The 21,662-nt window shown below is 35.4% G+C and overlaps 1 protein-coding gene across 5 annotated transcripts in view; it reads right to left on the bottom strand.

Annotated features, from left to right (window-relative positions):
* Positions 1–20,599, bottom strand: part of LOC124162178 — a 78,405-nt gene extending 57,806 nt beyond the window's left edge. Inside the window, exons 1-8 of one of the 5 annotated variants that reach the window (XM_046538605.1) lie at positions 20,052–20,599; positions 19,666–19,762; positions 18,896–19,137; positions 15,503–15,733; positions 14,205–14,303; positions 13,313–13,450; positions 8,482–8,583; positions 3,278–3,400 (exon numbers count right to left, since the gene is read on the bottom strand). In XM_046538605.1, coding sequence (XP_046394561.1) covers positions 3,278–3,400; positions 8,482–8,583; positions 13,313–13,450; positions 14,205–14,303; positions 15,503–15,733; positions 18,896–19,137; positions 19,666–19,762; positions 20,052–20,180 — 1,161 coding nt within the window. In that variant the 5' untranslated portion in view covers positions 20,181–20,599. The remainder of the gene's footprint in view (positions 1–3,277; positions 3,401–8,481; positions 8,584–13,312; positions 13,451–14,204; positions 14,304–15,502; positions 15,734–18,895; positions 19,138–19,665; positions 19,763–20,051) is intronic. The other 4 variants (XM_046538606.1, XM_046538608.1, XM_046538607.1 and 1 more) reach the window with 4 other exon arrangements.
* Between the last annotated feature and the right edge of the window lie 1,063 nt (positions 20,600–21,662).

Genomic DNA, 21,662 nt, shown 5'->3' with positions numbered 1-21,662 from the left:
TTATTCCTGAATTCTTGTATGTTACGGTCACTTTAGTAACTGATTATTTCCCCAACGCTTGATTTGATGGCCAATCATCATCTTTGCCACAAAATGGAAATTCATTTAGGCTGTATTGTCATTTCACATCTGTATTCACATTTCACAAAACCAAGTACTCGATTCCATATTTGTCTGGTTTATTTGGAATTTACCTCATAAAAGGACAATTACATTTTGTTGGATAGAGCTGTGCATTTGCTATCACGCCAAATTCGCCATCGGATTCACTATCTTGGACTTCGTCGCATCCATCACACGCAGATGTTGATGGATTGGTCAGAATGTCCTTGAACTGATGTTTACGATTCACTTCCAGACTGATCTTCAATATTCCCTACAGCTATTTGAATCGCGACAATTCTCTTCTCTTGACATATTTCTTGACTTCTTACTTTCTTCCTCAACTCGCTACTGATATGCATGCGAAAAAATCTACAAACGAAAGCGCATTATGGTAGAATCTTCTCCAGTTGCATTGGAGGTATAGAGAGCTGGAGAGCATTAGAAATTCATACAAAAGGACAAAATTTTCAGAAGTTACGCTAATTACCGTTCGAAAGGCAGGGACTCAACCGCCAACCGTATCCTGATTCGTATCTTCCAGGAACGTGCAGTAATGCTTCTTCTTTGACCTACGTGCGGATTCCAAGGGTAGGATTTACAGTAGAATTTTACTGTCCACCCAATTCCTCCGCTCTCCAAACCCCGACGGGGTCAGGCGGCACTAATGCTGGACACACGGCAAAGAGGCTAGGTCAAGTGACAGTTCCGTCAGGCCAGAAAAATGAAAGTTATTCGTAAACCCGATGAGTCGATATTGAAAATAATGTCTCTAAGAGCTCTGAATCTCGGGCGATGGAAAACAATTCTTGGGACACGTGAGGATTTTTCGGTGTGGGTAATACAATAATCATTGAACAATAAATAAAACAAAAGTAAAATATCATAATTACATGAATTTATGCAAATCTAGTATTGAAAAGGTTTTATTTCCCTTTGCTGCCCAAAAAACAACAAAAGATTGTGCACAACAAGTCGCTATGCCTAGGTTTTCGAATACAGATAGGAGCCTTTGGGACGAAACTGGCATTGAACCGGGTACTTCCAGATTCAAAATGAAGCACATCATCTACCACACTAGCTTCATGCTGATTATATGATATACATGGCACTAAAGTGCCCACGGGCAAGAAAATAGCGCGAAAACCAGTTGTGGGTCAAATGACCCCTAGCCGTCCTTCTAGGTATAACACGTCATAAAAATTTTAAACAAAACATTATTGTTGAATTTTCACCAATTTATTAAAATATAGACCAAAATGAACAAAGTCAAAAAGTTTCAACATTTAAAAAAATGTTTTAATAAGAGAAAAATAAATTTGAATTCTGAAAATGGGTCAAATGACCCCTGCCGTCCTTCTAGTGTTAATTATGTATTTTAGTAAAATAATTTATGAGAGTTAAACATAAAAAGACTTTTAATTAGCACTAAATTCAATTGAAACTTATCATCTACATATATTATAAAGTGTTAGGCAAATAATACATCATGTTCAGTAAATTCACAAATTTAGAGTACACACTTCATCAGCAATTTCTAAATTTATAAAAAAACCTGTGCCTATGTCAACTTCCTACCAATCTACTTACACAAAAGCCTTCAATAACATGCATACAAACTCGTATATCAATGAAATCCTTCATATAGATGAATATGGAAATTAACTGGATGTTAAATACCTTATCACTAATATGCTTGGATTGAGAAGCAGACGATTTTACTTTATCGTTCTACAAAAGGATTAGAGACATACACCAGTAGGCCTTTTCTTTGGATGAAAAATATTTTAACCCTGGTTATTCACATAACAACTCTAAAAATGTATCTAATAAATTAATATTCACAAAATAAACAAAATTAGAGAAGGAAAACAATGAAGAAATGTCTTACTTAAGCATGCAAAGCTGCTTACTTCATGCAAGGAAGATTTTACTCAAACACAGAGCCATATACATACAATATATGCAGTCAATTATGCAACAGTAACTATACGCAGACTCTCAAGTTGCACAATTTTTACCATAAGTTTTCTGGTCACAAGAACAAAATTAATCCTTCTCATTCCCTCAAACGCAATGCCTCAAAAGTTACAGCAACCAGAGAAGATAAACACACAGTATGAAAGACAATGAAGGACACAACATAAGACATTCACACGACTAAATTATTGGTTGCACTGCCACCTTCCTCAGAGTTAGGAACAAGAGTCTCGCAACCAAAAATTTAGTTGTGTGTTTTATATTGTCTTTTTCATTGTCTTTTATACTGTCTTACCCAGCCCGGGTAATATTTGAGTTACACATGTTATATAATATGTATATTTAAATATTTTGGTCTCGTGTTAATATGTGGAGGGCAATAAATATTGATGAAATTGCCACTCTTTCCCTCTGCAAAAATAAAACTTCTCCTTACACTTAAAAACAGAAAGTAATCCATAGTATGGGTTCTAAGACAATTTTGTGAAAATGAAATTGGTGAAAATACATCAACGAGCTGTACCTAAATGAAGCATCTCAAAATAATACCTACCTTCTACAAGATGAAAATTACAAAATTCTTGTTGCAAGAGTGGTATAGCTTTACTGCATGACTTACTACATAATGTCATGTGCAGTCATTCAAACTAAGTAAATAAAAAGAAAAAACTAATAAATAAAAATATGCAAACCTATAAGCTTATAATAGTACCACTCACTAAACAAAGAATGAAGATACTAACTGTTCTATGACATTATGTAAACAAGACTAAAGAGTTTCTCAACCATATACCACTGAAAATATGATATTGCATCAGGGGATATTTTACTAATATATGTACTAACTTTCTTCAATGGTAGTCATGTAATTAATGCTAAGCAAAGAAAAATACCCTTCTTTGTCTCAAATTAATTTTTAACAATACTCCAAAAAAATGAAAACTTGGAAAAAATAAAATATTTGGTTAAACTTTCCATTTTTGGGCATAAATGAGGAAAATACAGGAAGAGGAAAGAAATAAAAATTAGTGCACATTTTACTAAGTTTCCTAAGGCTATTATGCCTACCTTATCACTAAAATGTGAATGCTCTAAGTAATGCTAAATAACTTTGCTGGAAAAGAACAAAAAACCTATCTAATTGCTTCCCTGAATGAGCACTAATATTCAATATTAACAATTATTAACACCATACCATGTCACTTGGACGATAAGATGCATTAGCCACTTGAGAATTCATTTCATTATCCCGGCTTATAATCCGTCCTGGCTGTCCAGCCATTCGCCTAACTTCTGGGTTGCTCTGTTTCATCTTTCCCTGTAGATTAAGTTTATTTTGGTCTTTTAAAAATTAAGAATAAGAGCAAAGAAAAAGGAATATTTGTATATGCCAGCCCTACTTTCAAATAATTGAAATAATACAATAATAAATTTAGTAACTCAATCAATCACTATTAAATATAGTCAAAAAAGTTTTTACCAATTCTATCTAACCTCAAAATAAAACACTGATAGTTTAAGGACAACAATCTAACATGGACAAGACCTTGATTATCATAGTATAATGAGAAACTTTTGGAAGGTATATAAAACGTTAAACTTGATGAATTCTGCTTACTCATTCAAATGACCTACATTTCAAATAAATACGTCTAGCTTCAGACTACTCGCTTAAAACTATTTACTGATCAAATAATTCCATTAAGAGAAGACCAAAACAGAAGAGTTTAGACTCATGGGATTTTTAAGAAATATTCCTGGTATTATGCATCTTAGACCTAGAAATGAATTTTCATTGATATAATCTTGGAAGAGCATAATTCTCTGAGAATGATGCAATGGGCCCTTTATTCCACATATGAAATAATGACGGTAAAAAGATGACTCACCAAATATTAAAAAATTGCACAAAAATTAAAATATTACTGTTATTATTACTTATCAATTTGGTATTTCTGTAAAGAGCAGTTTATCGACAAAAACTTAACCCACCCAATGTATAAGAAATATGTACCTCTAATACTATTTTGTGAAAATTTAGGATATTACCTTCATTTAATATGAGGGAGGAAATCAGTAGCTCTACATCATCTAAAGGTTATTTTAGACTAATTAACTTTTATGCTGATATGTCTATGCTATGCTGGCATGACAGCAAAATAAAATTTATTTGTGAATAAACTGCTGCAGAAAGTTAGTGTGAAATGGATGAAGACATCCTAGTATTTTGATTTAAATAAACAAAATTCAACATTAGCCCTTTGCCTTGTTCATAGTTCACCAACTTACTTCTGATTATCATTAGATTTGAACACAAAATATTAACTAAATAAGATGGAATAAAATATAGAAAATAATCAGAAGGAATATCAGTAATGTTAGGTTCATTAAATATGCACATCAATAAACAGTGAAAATTTCTTCAGAAGTTCGACACTCCAAGTAATGCTGGTGAATGTCAGGTACTAAATCAAATAATTATAAAAAGAATTAAAAAGTTAAGGTATGCAACAAAGCAATCCTAAAACACTGCTTTCCTGGGCAGTAAATGCTTGTAGGCTTGTACCATTCTATTTTTCATCGTAACAAGTGACAATCTTCACACTGAGGGCTCAAGTGTTTTTCACATCTAATACAACTTTATAAAAGATAATCATGCATAGCAGAAAAAATCCAAGTCCATAACTAAACAAAAACCAAAAATTATTACAGTAAACTCTTGATAATACAAAGTTATCGGGACTAAAAAATCTGCACTTTTTAATATCAAATTGCATGGTTTCAAGAATTTTTTAAACCCACAAAATGTTTCCTTTGTTTTATCATGAACATTTGCCTCGACAGGATCGTTTTAAATGATACTGAATTTAATCTGTGAGAGTTTTCTAGGTTAAAAGGAATATATTGCTGTAAAGTACTTATTCCGTCATGTATTAAGAAATCTACGATCTCCACATTGCTAGCATTCACGCGTAATTTTGAAATGTAAACAAATCATAAATTATCCCATCTCATATAATAAATGAAATTGCATAAACCAAGGTCAGGTAGGATTTTTTTTCTCCAAAAAGACTCACTCTTGTTCAAAGAAAAGATAGCACTCCACAGGCAAACATTTTTTAAGCTCAGAGTTGATGCAGCAGTGACAACGCATCCGAGCCCCGCCCCCTTCCCAGGGTCATTAAAACTCGCACGCCCACTTCCTAAACAAGGACCCGTGCAAGGAGACCCATGAGGGGCATTAAGGTTTCTGCCACAAAGGAATTATTTTGAAGTGAAGGGGGACAGCATTTTTTGATTTTGTAAGAAAAATAGGATCACAATTTTCGTCTGACTACAAATGACCTCAAGATCTCGCTCTAGATACCTGGGAAATCTAATATATTATTTGTTTCAATCCTTCATTTTGTGCTCCCCTTATACCTTGCTGACCGTTGTGGGTAATCGGGCATCCCTTTCCCCAGAAGGGCAATCACCTACTTGTGCTTCATAATGTCACACGCTGTAACGCCAAAAAATTGTTCCCCATGTGATCACAACCACAAAATTGACATAGCTGGAGTAAAGCTTAAGAGCGCAATCCTATTCTACTATGTTTGCCCTCAGCCCTTGGCCAATGATTTATCCAAGTAATTTACATCTCCCAGTCTTGGCATCCAATGCAAGATACCGTTAAAAACATAAAACTAAAAAAACTGCCATCATAAATATGTTTTTAGTAGTTTTGCAATCAAGTAATTATGTCCTTGTTTATAAGACAGAATATAACTTCTTACTGGGGATGGTCGACGTTTGCGATTTCAAAAAAAATTTGTATTTTTGAAACTTCGTATTTTCAAATATGCCATGCATCTAGCATAGGATTTTCGTTGGGACCTACACTTTCACTTCATATTATTCTGCTTCATAAAATCGAGAGTTTACTGTATTGGTGAAATTGAAAACTCATATAACAATGAAGCCTCACTGATTCATTTAAAAGATTAACCACATCACATAACAAATAAAGAGAAATAGAGCAATGCCAAACATTTTTAGCAGTACATATATGTACCTTGTTTAGCATAGATAATGATGTTAAGCATACAAGCAAAGGCTCGGAATAAACAGTATACACTGGGAAATCCAGTTCTATTTAACATCAATGTATGTCTTCTTAATCAAAAAGTAATCCATTGCATATATAAAGTATTTAAAAAATTGATTACTATTTCACTTTCAAAGTATAAAAAACGTAATATCTTATAACCATTTTGATTTCAATGGATGAAAATAACGAGTCATTCAACATTTATTAATGCATAGATCGATGTTACTTCTAGCATCAAGGTATTTCATCAGAATTTTTCAAACAAATGCACCATACTTATGAATAACCTCTGAAACCTGGAACATTATCTGTGAATGAAAGCCAATGTATTTCTATGCAGACACATTCATATATACGGGAAATTTCGTATTCATGACTTCCAACACACCAAACATTACTCTTCATGCGCCTATTAAGTGAATTCAGGTATTCTGAAAGGTGGTTGCAATAATATACCAGCTATTTCAAATTGTAAACTCCCGATTACCATGCTTTAATTATCCATGTTACAGGTTATCAGCGTATGAATTTCACCTCCTTTGACACTTTCCGTGATCTTTATTTTTTTTTTAATTGGATGCAAAAGAACCAGGATTACTGCATTTTAATACAAGTATACATAAGGCTCAAAATTTTCATTAGTAAAACATAAATATTTTCTTTACTTGGAGACTAGGAGTGTTTCAAGTTTACTTGGACGTCTGCTCAAGCATTGTAGAAAACATGAGCGGTGGGAAATTTCATGAATAATTTGGAAGATTTCTTCAATGGATAACAATTCATAAACCAAGAAAGATGTTATCAACGATCTTTAAATGTATTTTTCATACTGCTGCAAATGCACATTCATTTCTGTGGTCTTCCATGCGGTTGAATACAGCCCAAGAGAATAGTGATTTCTTCACACTCAGACAATCTAACACCACAAACAGTTTAAGTCAAACTGGAGGGAAGAGTATATCAGTGAAGTGAAGGTAGAGAAGGAAGTAGAAGCAGAGATTAAGGGAGTAGAAATTGCATGATACACAACCAAGAGCTTGCATGCCTAGACAGTTTGCGGGAGTATACGTGGGGAGAGGGAACATGACTACAATGACATTATTGCCGCTTAAAAATCGTGAGAAGAAAGCTCACAACTAGTCCTGGAAGAAATCTAAAATCTGACTAAGATATGATAGCATAAATAATAATACAGTTTGATTTACCTAAATTATGAACATTATAAGACGTTAAAAAGAAAGTTTGATTGGATTGTCCGCATTTTTCCATCATTTGTGCCACCTCTCCCCATCATAAGCCTTGATAATCGGGAGTTTACTGTATAGGTTTATCTTGCCTTTTCATTCTTACAAAATTGTTTACTTTAATTCATTATGAACTTGTTTCGAGGATTGAGATTTTTAGCAGACTAACTTAAGGCAAACATAGTAAAAGCAAATTTTGCTCAATGTAACATTCTGTGATTCAATCCTATGTCTTCCACTTCTGCTGAGGATATGGTAAATGTATCCTGTTTTCAGATACAGTAGATTCCGTTTAATGGGTCCACCGGTTACTCGGGGCAGCCGCTTAATTGGGGCAGATCTTGAAGAACAAAACCCAATAGAGGAATATCCCAGAGTATTCTCCGCTTAATTGGGACAGCATGGCGCTTTATTTGGCCATGAGTCGGCGACATAGACTCTATACTCGCGACGAAATTAAAATTTTTTGTTTTCTGAATGCTATTTTTTATGTTTTCCTCCTTTGATTCGCTCTTCTTTTTCACAAATGTTCCTATTTCTGCCCTATGTTGAAAGCTCTTATTGTTATACTATCCGCAAGAGGATAGGAATTTTCTTTAATAGGACTTATTAAAAGACATTCATTCAGCGTCGCCCGAGGCTGTGAAAAATATTTTCAACTAAATTGTTATAATTCTTAAAAAATCATAATAAATTAACTAAACTCGCCGATTAATTAATCAAATTAATAGTATAATAAACTCGTGTTGCATTATAAACATCCTTTAGTCTTCTTTCTATCATTTCAACGTTTGTTTATGCCCACATACAAGATGGTTTGCCTAATTGGGGCAGCCGCTTAATTGGGGCAAAGTGCACAAGTCCCGATATGTCCCAATTAACCGGAATCTACTGTACTTTTATCCAAGCCACTAAATAATAAAGCATACACTACAAAACTATAGGTTTAAATCATTATTTTATCTCTTAGCAGCTGCATGTAAATATTAACCAGATTAATCCCTCATGTAATCCTATATACATGAAAAAAAAAAAAATAGAATGGAAAACTTGTTCCAAATTTACCCAATGCCTGGAACATAGATGCAAATACATATCTTCTTGCTTCTTCAGCACTTCGAGCAGCTGAGAGAAACGCTGGAGATGCTCATAGTCAACACTTTCCAACTTAGCAGTCATAAAATGTAAGAACACAAAAGGAGCACGACAAGTTAGATGATGTTAGCAAAACAAAGCAAAGCATCAAACATGCATATGTTCCGTCATTTTCCTTTTCACTCAAAAACCACAAAAAACTGTTCTCAGAAAACAGCATAAAGGCAACACATTTCTACAGCAATTTATCCTCAATAAAAGAACACAAGATCACAAATATGTTTAATCTGGTTTTTACTATTCAGATAAAATGAAAGCCATATCTGTAACTGCCACACATTACATGAATAGGCTTGAACCTTTCAAAAAATGAATCAAAAACTGGAGCATTACACTAGGGAAAGCCTCAAAAGGTTATTGAAATAGTAAACAACAGCATGGGGGTAAATAATAGGGAAGTGAAAACAAAGAGTTATCCAAATTCAAAGAGTTATTTAGGTTATATGTTTTTTATTATGTAAGGCAGCACACAGACATAATTATTCTATGAGATTAATATGTCTATAACTTGATTTTTATAACTAACAAAGTACACCAGACAGACACTCTCTAGGGTAGAATGGCTATTTGAAAGTACATAAATTTATAGTTAAAGTCATCAAAACTTTTAATAGTATCTTTAGTGAATTTAGGCATGAGAAGAATGGAAGAAATACCCATTTTCTGATGAATGCACCTAATTTGCATTTCATTCACTTTATAACATGCATACTTAAGTTTTTATAGGGCAATAATAGTTGTTCACATAAACATATTTAATATTTATTTAAATGAAATTTTGAAAAAATATGCAATACCTCTCTAAATACATATTCCAAGAGTATTTTTTTTACTATGAACATAAATATCATAATTATGACTTTTCAATATAATGATGCTGGTTAGCTTTATGACAGAATCAGCATAGTGACATAATATCATTAGGCTGCATAGATAACAATCATAAATCAAAAGTTTACAGTGTCGCCACACTGTGCACATTCTTTTTAAAGACATATCAGAAGTAGTTCAAGTTCAAACCAATTTTTAGAAAACGATACATATTGGCCAAACCTAGGGATATTATAAGTTAGATGTTTGTACGTCGGTGATTACCAAGATATAATAAAACCACTAGAGCAAGCTCAATCAATATCAGTCACTTGCCGGTAACTATTAAGAGCTCCCAAATGAATAATTTAAATACCACGAATTTCAACAGTTGATAGAATGATCAAGTGCTTTTCAACACATAGCACCAAGTGTGTACCCAGGTTCAAAACTAGGTGGGGGGGGGGGGGCAGGCCGTGGTTGTTCAACATTTTAGCACATAAAAGGTTGATGTAACCAAAATTTTAAGAAAATTATGACACTGTGGCGGCCGCACCTCCTGCCTCGCCTCCACACCGCTTGCCCGGAGGCAACATAAACTGCGCTCTCTCATCGCTTCCCCTCAACAGGCCGGCTAGCCCAGCGGTAGCGCGGTCGCCTCCCAAGCGGGCGGCCCGGGTTCGATTCCCCGTGCCGGAGAGTGAAATTATTAATTGATTTTTCTTGCCTTCTAGCATTTTCTTTCATGTTCGAGAACGGTAATATGGAATATTCTGGAAGTGATCCAACAGATAAATACTGCGGCCTTTCGGCCGGCAAGTTAGTCTTGTATTCGGAATGGATCAATAAACATCGTCCCAAACTATGTACTACATTGACTTCTCATTGCTAGCAGACAACCCCGACACCTGCTACAACACTAATTTATTAGTTTTTATTATTATTTACTTGGATAAATAATGATTTTTATTTTAAGTCCATGTCTTATACAGCACACTCTCGATTATCGCGGCTAACCCAAACTTTTACTTTAATGTCTTGTAATGTTCATAATTTACGTAAAAACAATACAGTAGACTCTCTTTAATACGAACAACGTTGTTACGAAGTTCTCGTTATTACGAAGCAAATCGTTGGTCCCATCTAAAAGGCCTATCCAAGCTATAGTAAAAGAAACGTTATTACGAAATTTTCGTTTTTACGAAATTACGAACCTAAGTCCCGGTCCCGGCGGTTGCAATATGAAATTTATTACGAAGTTACACGCACAAGTCACGGCATTTAGGTGGATATTCACAACACTTAAGTTTTAATAATCGCGCCACGTTATTCTCGTGTACTATGCTTAAGAGCATCAATTATGGTTCTTTATTCAGTCTACGCGCTACATCATATAACAGCCTTCATTCCTGTGAAGTCGTGGTGACCCACTCATAACCGTTAGTAAATGGGATGTACAGTCAATCCTCTTCCTATGCACATTCGATGTACGAATTTTCAGAGATACGAGCATTCAAAACTTTCAAATTTCAAATTTGGCGCCTTTCGATTTGGCCGATACTACGCGGTTTGGCGCTGTGAAACTCTCACTGTAATCACCATCTGAATAAGGTATCATTGAATCTGGTGTGAATTTAGGAACTGTTCAGCGTTTCGCCCGTTCTTCGTTACCGCGGGGAGACATTTTCTCGGCTCCGGATGCATCGCAGGCCCCGATGGATCAGGTCGCCACAATCGTGAGTTAGCGCATACGTGTAATGCAGTGTTGCATCCCGCAGGATAACCGTACTCCTCGATAACTTACATGCAGTCCGGCTGGCGAAGGGTGTCCGATTACGGCACAATAGGAGGGGTGGATAATCCTGCGTCAGCACGGTTTAAAGCCAATCGCTGTCCCCCAAACGCACCTCACACCCTCGTCTAGTCATACAACGTTGTCAAATGCATATTCGAGCACCGAAATAAGCCTGACCAACCAAAATAAGCCCATTCTTCGAATCACAAGAACAAGTAATTATCCCTCTAGGTCCTTCACGCTCGTCGTCCCTTCCGGTTATTTTCTTCATGGAACACTTTGCAAGCGTTTCGCTTTCTTACCTGGCTCCCATACCCCCTACCCAGCCCATTGTCTGTTACTGGACAACTCTCGGTGGCCGGACTGTAATTTTATCAACCTTGGAACAAGGTCTTGGGGCGCATCTAGTTTGAACATCGGAGTTCATGTGTTCGGGAAGATATCAACCTTCGATATCGTCATGGCGCAGTCTTCTGTTGAAAAACTGAAACGAATTTTCTTGTTTATATATATTTCCGCGTAATTTAATAGCGTTTATAATACACTATTTCTTTCGACGATTCTTAAAAGAAACGTTCTTACGAACTTCGTTATTACGAACCTCCGATTTTTCGGCCCCGTGAACTTCGTAATAACGAGAGTCTACTGTAGATTATTATTTATGCAGTTATTCTGTTATAATAGAGTGCTTCCCGGACTCATTGAGAGCTTTCTTTGTCAGTTCACAATCTTTTTAACGGTGATAACATGGTTGCACTCGTATTATTAATGCGCCATGTAAGTCCTGGTTTCGAAAACCACACATCCCTGGCTTTGTGATCACGGATACAGAAGAGTGGTTTGCATCAAGACCACTGCTTGATGTCAGAAATTACACTGCCAGGCACCACGCCACGTAGTCACCTCTCGCACAAGTTGCCCAGGTTGCAACTGCTGAGGGGCGTGTATCTGTGATCACGGAGTGCGGTCGCGCACTGCGGGGCTTGGAAAACAGGAACACGGTGCACCCGTGATTGCAGCTAGCGCACGATTGCTTCCGTTTCACGAAGGGGATTCTAACAGAAATAATAAGCCTGGTGTATCTTAGCATTAATGCAGTAATTCCAATTATTTTGTGTCCAATTTTATTTTTTTATAAAGATCGCGGAAAATATTGAGCGAGAGAGAAAATCAAGTACGGATAATCCGCAACACAGATATACCGCAGCCGGATAATCGGGAGTCTGCTGTACTTATAATATTTTTCTTCAAAAGAAAATTTATTCAAAACTTTCGTTTTGAACTAAATTTACTTCTCCCCCCTCTTGTCCCCCTCTGGGTACGCCTATGCATAGGGCCATAAAACTGCCATTTAAAGTGAGTAGATTTTAGAGCAACATAGCAGTTCGCACAATGGTGCAAAATGACAAAAGGTGATTCAATACTTGGCTTAGGTTATTTTTCTCTCATGAAATCAAAGTGAAATTACTCTATTTGAACAATTATTATCAGCAATGGTTAATATCTTTGCAAGAGCAATAGAGCTTTGATTATCTGTCTGAAGAAGATTAATAGCAAAAGTAAACAACAATTAACGTTAAGGAAGTTAACAACAATTAAAAGAAATGGATAATCAATTCAGGAGCTTAGTTTTTGCATCACACTTTCCCACTACCTTTTGAACCCATTTAATTGAATAAAATTTTTTCTGAGGTGGTTAACATTAGGACTTGATAATTGAAGAAGGTAGGAGTGAGAGTGCTCGGGCACAACCTATGAAAGAGATAAGCAGATGATCCAATAAATGGTTAATTGAACAACAGATAACAAAGGATCTACTTTCCATGCCCTGAATAAAAGGAAGCATTAAAATACATAAGTACTAAAATTACGGTTTTATATTTTCGTGGCAGGTCCTACCTTACGGCCAAAGGTGAAAAAATAAAATAAGGAAGGCCTCCAGACTGATTCTGTCACCTCTAGAAAAAAGGTAATCTGAATTTTTAAGTTTCAAGGAATGCCTCTCAACCATGTAGAAACACATAGTTCACAGACCATACAAAAAACATTATTAAAGATAACATAGTGATGGCAATCTATTGGATTAAACTACACTTATATATTACTAAACTCAAACTATGCTTCAACATTACTCACCACACAACCACCACTAATGTCTATTTCACCACATTCAGCCAAATTTTTTAAAGTCGATAGTAAATCTTCAAGCTTCTTCTCACTGTCTCGCAAACCAAGGAGCATTTTTGTAAGCTTACAGTATTCTGCAGCAACTCTCTACGATATAGAAAAATAAAATATGATTCGATTAGAATAGCTTTTCAAATTAGATCTGAATTATTTACATGAATTTAAAAAAATGTAAGTAGCAATTTAATTGCATCAAAAAACAAATAATGATTTAGAATTCAAGCACGGGTACCTATCTCCAAAAGCTGGAGGCTAAGATAACAGTGATGTTACCACCAAAGATATGAAAACATTTTCATGATTTACTATGCAAATCATTTAAAACCTAATACATCCATAGAGAGAGAGAGAGAAATTACTACTTATGGAATTGAAATGGCATGAAAACAAAGGAAAAATGGAAAAGTATAGGAGTAACCTGTATTCAGGAGTGATTAATCAATCACTCCTGAATACAGGTAACAATCTGATAAGGCAATTTATCTCCCAGCCATTATGAGAACTAATTATATGAGCTTCATAAGTTACAACATAAATTCATTCTAAAATTTCTAACTATGCAATGTACAAAAAGTCCTTTGATTATATTCCAGAATGTAAAGTGACTTTAAAACAGTTCAAATGGCTAGAATTTAGGACAATGAACACATAATACACTGAACTGCATGCAGTTAATAAAAAAGTAATAAATCAGCTTGAATTTGGTGAAAAATAAAATCCCCTTCCATTGACAGGCAATACCAAACACATTTGTATGCTGGAAAGATCCAGGATTGCATAGAGACCAAAGGTTACATCAATTAAAATCAAATGATAAGTAAATTAAGAAATAATAACTCACAGGATCTCTTGAATGCTGCATCCTATCCATCAGTGAAGTTGTTTGATTTATGTAATCTCTGATCTGATTCAAGCGACTCAGAACTTGGTTGCGATCAGGCTGCATAAAAAAACAAGATGATTATTAATAAGAAGTCACCATCTAATATGTAATCATATATTTTTTAAATTATCATCAATTAGGACAAATACATTTTCAATCAATACATGAGGCATTCATAGATTGTAGTGAGTTTGATTTTGAAAATAATAGGATCATAATTAAATCAGTACAGGAACTCTATGATTTACTGAACATGTCATAGTAAAAAGTTCCCAGAGTCAAGAAAACTTACAGATACAGAAAAGAAAGAAAGATACAGATATAAATTAAGATAAGCAAGCACTGAACCTTTCCTATAGGAAAGGTTCAGCGCTTGATATGATTAGCAACAAATCTTGGGGTGGGGACTACTTTAGAGGGTACATACATCAGTTGAAGGTGGTAAAAATATGAGAATAAGAATATGGGAAGTTAAATCGCTTAGGACCTGTGGAAGGCTAAAGACTTTGAGGGTGGAAATACAGAGATTGAACCTTGACGTACTAGGAGTAAGCAAAATGAAGTGGCTAGAAGAGGGAGACTTTCGGAGAGGAAGTTATACGATTACACACACAGAATCTCTAAATGATAATGCTAAAATTGGGATAAAGTTGAGGAATAGCAACAGAATATGGATTTATTTTATAATTTTTTACCTTTAATGAAATTTAATGAAAGGATAATCATGGTTAAGATCAAGACCAAACCAGTAGATACCATAATAGTATAGGTTTACAAGCCAATGACGGACTATGAAGATGAAGAAGACATACAAGGTTACCATGGAAGTGATTAAATAGCCAAGAGAAGAAGAGAATCTTATTATCTGAGGAGATTTAAATGCTATTGTTAGAGAAGGTTGAGAGGGACGGAATGGATGGAAAAAGTCATAGCAGAGACAGAGAGAAGCCTGAAGAAAACCCTATTGTAGGGAACACATATTTTAACATAGCAGCATTTACATGAGTTGATTCTCTTTAAACTGACTCATCATTGCAAAATAATGCATATCCTACATACACTGGAATTTGCCTTATGATTGGTACCTCAGAGCAAATTAATATCCTGAAGCAAGGGTCTACTGTATCTATTTTCAAGAAAATTAGAATGAGAAACACTTAGTATTAGATGACTTGGCACAGTATAACCCAAAGACATATTTAAAAATTCAAAGTGCTTTGTCTCAAATTGAAAAATAATTAAAATTTATTACAAACCATTTTAGAGACATTGCTCTTTTCTCTTTCGGGTAGAATATTTCGGTCTCGTTCGTCCCTCGGTTTCGAGCCACCTCTAGCAAGTGGCTCAGAGCCAGATGGTGAGGTATGCTCCCTGCTTGCTCTTCCCTCACCGCTCCCTCCTTGGTCCACCCAATCAGGTGCACCACCATTTCTTTCATTCATTGAGTGAAGCTGTTGAAATCTAATGCTGTCAAAACTTGAAGCGCCCTTAAATGAAAAAAAATAATTCATTACTAGTGACAATTGCGTCACCAACAGCTTCTAATTGAAACCTAGGTAACCAACCCATAAAAAGCCATATTTAAATCATCCTTTATTGGAAAAGGAATTCATATGTAATAAAAGTGATTGCAGCAGCTGATACTTGGTGAAACTCTAAAACAAGAGGAAAGTGGTCAAACTATGCCAAACTCCACTCAATATATAAATAATTTATTCTAGTTAACATGTTTCAGTCCAGATGATGTTTCTATGCAATGAAACATGTTGATTCGAATAAATTATTCATTTAAGTGAAATTGTACAAAGTTTAATTACTTTTCAGTTTTAATTCATATGAGGCTTCCAAGTATATCACACTCCTTGTCGCTTTACTTTAATTAACAGTAAAACAGGAGCAGATCAAATATGAAGGCTTTTGGCCAGAGGTATGATATGTACAGTGGTGGGAAAATTTAATGCAAAGCTCATTGGCATCTGAATACGGCTAGCTCAGGAACTATTCCAAGCCGTCCATCTACCAAAATTTTATCGTCGTAATGTTCTCGTAACACCTGGAATTTTCAAACTACGTACCCCATCTAACAGGGAAATTCAATCACATGCATCACAGTATGACAATGCTTATAAGGCCTAACCACAAATTTTTCCTTATATTTTCCGAAGTATGCTTCGCCCACTTCTCACCTGGAATGGAGTTTACTCTCGTCAGAGCATCTTTGGACACAGATGACACATAAGGTGTTGAAACTGTTTCATGGGCGTACCCAGGATCAATACTAGGGGGGTTTGGCAAAACTAGCTGTGGTCGTTCAAGTCATAACTTTTTTGCACACAAAAAGGTTAATGAAACCAAAATTTTTAAGGAAATTATGACAGCAATTTATTAGTTTTTATAATTATTTGCTAGAAAAAATAATGATTTTTATTTTAGTTCCATGTCTTAAACTAATATCATTTTTCTTCAAAAGGAAAATTTGTTCATAACTTTTGTTTTGAACTAAATTCATTTTCGCTCAGTGGCAGATACAGATGGGGAGGACAGAGAGTGTGCCCTTGTGAGGATGCCTGTAATGCTAAATATTGCAGAACCACAATTTTAACTTTTTCATATCATAAGATGGCATTGTCTTATATTTTTACATAATCACTTTAATTAAAACCTTCTTAAACTTTGTATGAGATTGATTATTTTTTTTTACAATAAAATTGAAGGTAACTCAAGGTATCTTTTGCGCCCCCCCCCTCCTTGAATTAGGTATATCTGTATCCGCTACTGTTTTCGCTTCTAGGGGAGGGGGGGGGCAGTTGCCCCCTCTGTCCCCTGCTGGGTACGCCCATTAACTGTTTGAAAGCAATATTGTTCTGGTAGTCTGGTGGGTAAAGTGCCCTACTACGGACCAGAGGTTCCACAAATCAAATCTTGGCGACTAATGTTTGGATACTGTACATAGTGTGGACAATTTTCTGATCTTAAAAAAACTTCACAGATCCTAGTATGAGGTCCAGAAGATGTTGCATGACCATTGTTCTTAAGTGCTTATGTATATGTTGAAATTTAACTCCTGCCTAGCATAGCCATTAGGGCAGATGATCGTAGAGTAAATTTGACCACCTTTTCCAGATTATCCAGCCCCAGATGAGTGACCCTAGCCATTAGCTGAATGTGTGATGTATTGTGGCCTATGTCTCCTGCCCCATTTCAAGGGGAAAATCCTTTGTGTTCGTCAAAGATGAGTGAAAGCATATCTTTAAATCACCTTGAAACCTTGCAGAATGCTGTTTTCAATTCCACATTGCAATTCCCTGCTCAATATTCCATAACCAGAAATAATTTCCCATTCATTACATATGAATCCTATATTTTACTGCAGTTGTAAGGAAAGTGAAGCCAACATAATATATGTATGTAGGTTGCAGAAAATGTTGAAGACCAAACGGAGCAATAATACATAATTCCTTTCACCCGCAAGGCAATTTCTCACACTGCTCAAAAATCAATTGCTATTGCAACATATATGTTCAAATGAAAGCTGTAAATATACCTTACTGAACCTCATAATGAAAGAAAGCTTGATAATCGAGCACAAATAACACCAACATAACCATATTAGAACAAGAATTCATTCATTTATTTCCATACCACCAAAATCAGCACTTGATGACCTAACACATCGGGGCATAATAAACATTTCAACAACTACACATGCACGAACAACAATTCTCTCGACATAGGCAACCAACTCAGCAGGACTCTAACCCACAACCTCTTGTTTGGCAGGCAACGACTTTCACTCACTGCCACTGATGTCAGCAAGTGATCAAAAACTAGAGCTTGCTATAATTATAATAGATGTAACTGAGCATAGCTTTAAATGTCTTTTAAATTCTATCACTTGACAAAAAATCACTCACTCATGCTCACTCCAACATTTTCTCAATGTTTTGGGTTACACAAAAGCCCACAAGTTCAAAATTTACAATTTAGTTCCCTCAAAACTTAGAATTTATGTCCCTCAATACTCAACCTGGCTCTCACTTACAATTAGCACTGCTGAACTTCAAGGAATTTGCATTATCATCAACCTAGAAAGATAAACATCCCAAAAACACCAGTTCCGGGCCTTGGTCCTTGGTTTCTGTGCCTTTAGTTGACACTTCAACATGATACATTAACAACTGATTGTGACGATTTTCTAGCATGAATGCTACTGATGTCTATAATAACTTCAATGCCAGTTAGTTAGCTCTCATAAATTTAATTCATTCATTTAAATCGCAACATCTAATTAGCAGAAAAATCATTCCGAAGACATTGGTTCCAGTCACCAGTTCTCTATTTCTGTTCCATTTTTAGCTCTTTGATACACTACATTAACAATTTGCTAGGACTATTTGTTTGCCTGAATGTTACTCTTGTCTGAGATACGATAAATTTCATTCAATTTATCATTTAATTAGAATTATAAACTTCCCAAAGACACTGGTTCCCGTCAATGATTCTCAGTTCCTGTTACTTTTTTTTAGGACAATAATACCCTAAATTAACGAATCCTTGAGTCAATTTGCTTTTGGTGCCATGAATGCCATAACACACACAAAAACCAGATAATTGTAGGGCTGAAAAGAGATTTAAAAAAATATACTTGCCTCTTCCTCATCACTGGCCATCATCATTTGAAATGCAGCATGCGGCTGATTGATGTGAGATGAATGAAGTGAGGGTTGGCTATAGCAAGTAAGCCGGTGGGCGTTTTGTCGCAGCTGCCGAGGATTTGGGGTTGGTTTCACTGATGCAGGAGGATATCCAAATGGCAAATAAGGATGGTGTACTCCTTGTTCGTCAGAAACTCGCCTTCGGCGATTATCTATATCATGTGAAACAGCACCTTCTGGAATGAGAGCTCAAATTAGCACATGACTTTTAACAGGAGATCTATTAGAATGTGTCATCCACAATGAATGTATTATTTCCATAGTTCACGCCAAGTTACACGAATTAAACAATGATAGCATTTAAAAGAAAACTTTTCCTAAACAACAGCCCATAAATAAGTACTAAACATACTGAGCACATCGAGAATCGCAGCTCATGTGGTCGTCTGCATAATAAAATTAAACACAGCTAAACTTCAAACCAACTCATTCATAAGGAGCAAAAGGGACTAACTCCAGATTATTCCTCATCGAAGAGTAAATTTGAGTAATTAGCTCATACATAATTAAAGTTATTAAAAGTGGAAAATAATCATTAAATAATGATAAACCATCGCGGCAGAATTCACAGGAGGTGAACTTCAGGCACAACTGAGGGAAGGTAAAATTGAGGCATACAAAGAAGGCTACATCACATGAATTACCAAGGTGAAACAAATCGCTGCGATATGCATAAAATATAAAAACGCACAATGCAGACTTACCAATATCATAGCAATCACTATCACATCCTCGAGTATTCGAAGGCTTTAGTGATGAGCTCTGAGAGGACTCTGGAATTTGCTGCCAATCAAAGGGAGCCTTTAAAAGAGATAGAGTTCTAATTAATAAAGCTGATTACTATGGATTTAGATGCTGCAAACACGTGGAAATATGTTCTGAAGCAGTCGTCGGCTACCGGTATTTGAAACTGAAAACCCCAGCTACATTCAGACTTTCAAACTAGAGTGATGCTAAATTTAGAATTGGTATTTTAAGCATCAAAGATTCGCCCCAAAAACTTTCTTGACGGCATCAAAGAAAGTACGCAGTAGTAATGACACAACATTCTAATCATAAATTACTTAGTAACACAGACTAATTCACCTACCAGATTATTAGACATATTGTTAATTCCTGGATCTCTCCGATTATCGGGTTCGCGTCGTCCATCGTTCTGAGTCTTTGACTTTGGAACTGTACCGGTATGCTTTCCTGATCCATTAACTCCAGGAGCCATCGTTAAAACTTAATTTAACATCAAATCTTAACACCGACGAGATACTGTGCCAGCGTTTGATGGAAATACTTGAGGATCGATTTGTTTCTACCAAAAGCCGATTAATAATATCCCAATACTCAATTGTTCGATTTTCTGCTAGGCAATGTGATAAATACGTTACTTACTAAAACCTGTACGTCAACTTGGTGTCAGAAATAAAAATTATATCACTTAAAATTGAGGAATTTAGTACTGCCATTTTGAGAATATTCAGACGGCATCTTACGCTTGTGTTGACAAAATAAGCATGCAATGTATTTCTCAACACTATTCACAAAGAACGAGAACTATCAATGCATTACTAGGGAATCACATTGAAGAAGTTGGAGAATTTATAAACATTTCCCCTTTCGCTTTCAAAATAAACAAATGACGGACGATTTATGGCAATCACGGCGCCTCAACTCTCGTAACCACAGCAACGAAGGATAACGTTTGTTTCGCTATGAAATAACCATATTACGCTACATTTAAAAGCGAATTTTGAATTTAAAGTTATTACTAAACATTCTAGACCTGATACCACGACTACAGTGTGATTGGCGACGACTGCACATAATAAAATTCTATCGGACTTTTCTACGATGTCTAAACCCTTTACCTTTTATAATTTCGATCGAGGATGTCAAGGGTCCCTCAGCATGAATGTGTTATTTTCTTTTTATTTGAGTGGTTTCATTATTGTTATAGGTATTGTAACGAATTCTTTAAAGAGCGACACGCGTCTTGATATTGAGTATTGAAATGCAATTTGGCAGTAATGTTATTAAAATTTGTTTTTGAGTCGGTCGTTGAATTTCGAATCCAATTATCCAAACGTGATAATTACCAACGAACAATAAAAATATGATTTCAATCAAAACTCTAATATTCTTCGTGAGCGATAAATATAATACACACGAATTGAGTAAAATGCGTTTGACCTAATGCGTTGAATTTCAGGATTATTTAAAGTTTTGTTTGTCTCAAATGTGGTCCTATTCACTACTGTCTTATCATCTGTTCAACATCTGCATCTTACATTCTCTAAATAAAAATGGACTAATTTCTTCCATTAACACAGCAGCATCATTTTTTTTTAAATAGTCGGGGGAAAATATTTTCTTCAGTGAAATTGAGTAAACAAAAGTTATAAAGAAAAAAAAGCAATATTCAGAAGGTATCTGATGGTTTTCAATACTTTTGAATATTTAAGAGCATTTATAAATGAGAAAAATCACAAAAAATCAACGATTTGAGCGTTTGCACTGAACGTACTTAACTTTTTACTTCCTCTTCGTCAATTAGGAAGTGCTATTCACTTACATCTTTACTCCATTGGCTCTGGGAAAATATTTTTTTATGGAATCCAATTCCTACTTTAACGAATAAATTATGCACGTTTTATGTATGTGTGGCCAATATTTCCTTAAATTCACCATATGTAACAAACGCTAAAGG

Source organism: Ischnura elegans, chromosome 7 (assembly GCF_921293095.1).
Source record: "Ischnura elegans chromosome 7, ioIscEleg1.1, whole genome shotgun sequence".
Taxonomy (NCBI): Eukaryota; Metazoa; Arthropoda; class Insecta; order Odonata; family Coenagrionidae; genus Ischnura; species Ischnura elegans.
The sequence above is the reverse complement of the archived record's forward strand: the minus strand, read 5'-3'. Positions and strand labels throughout refer to the sequence as shown.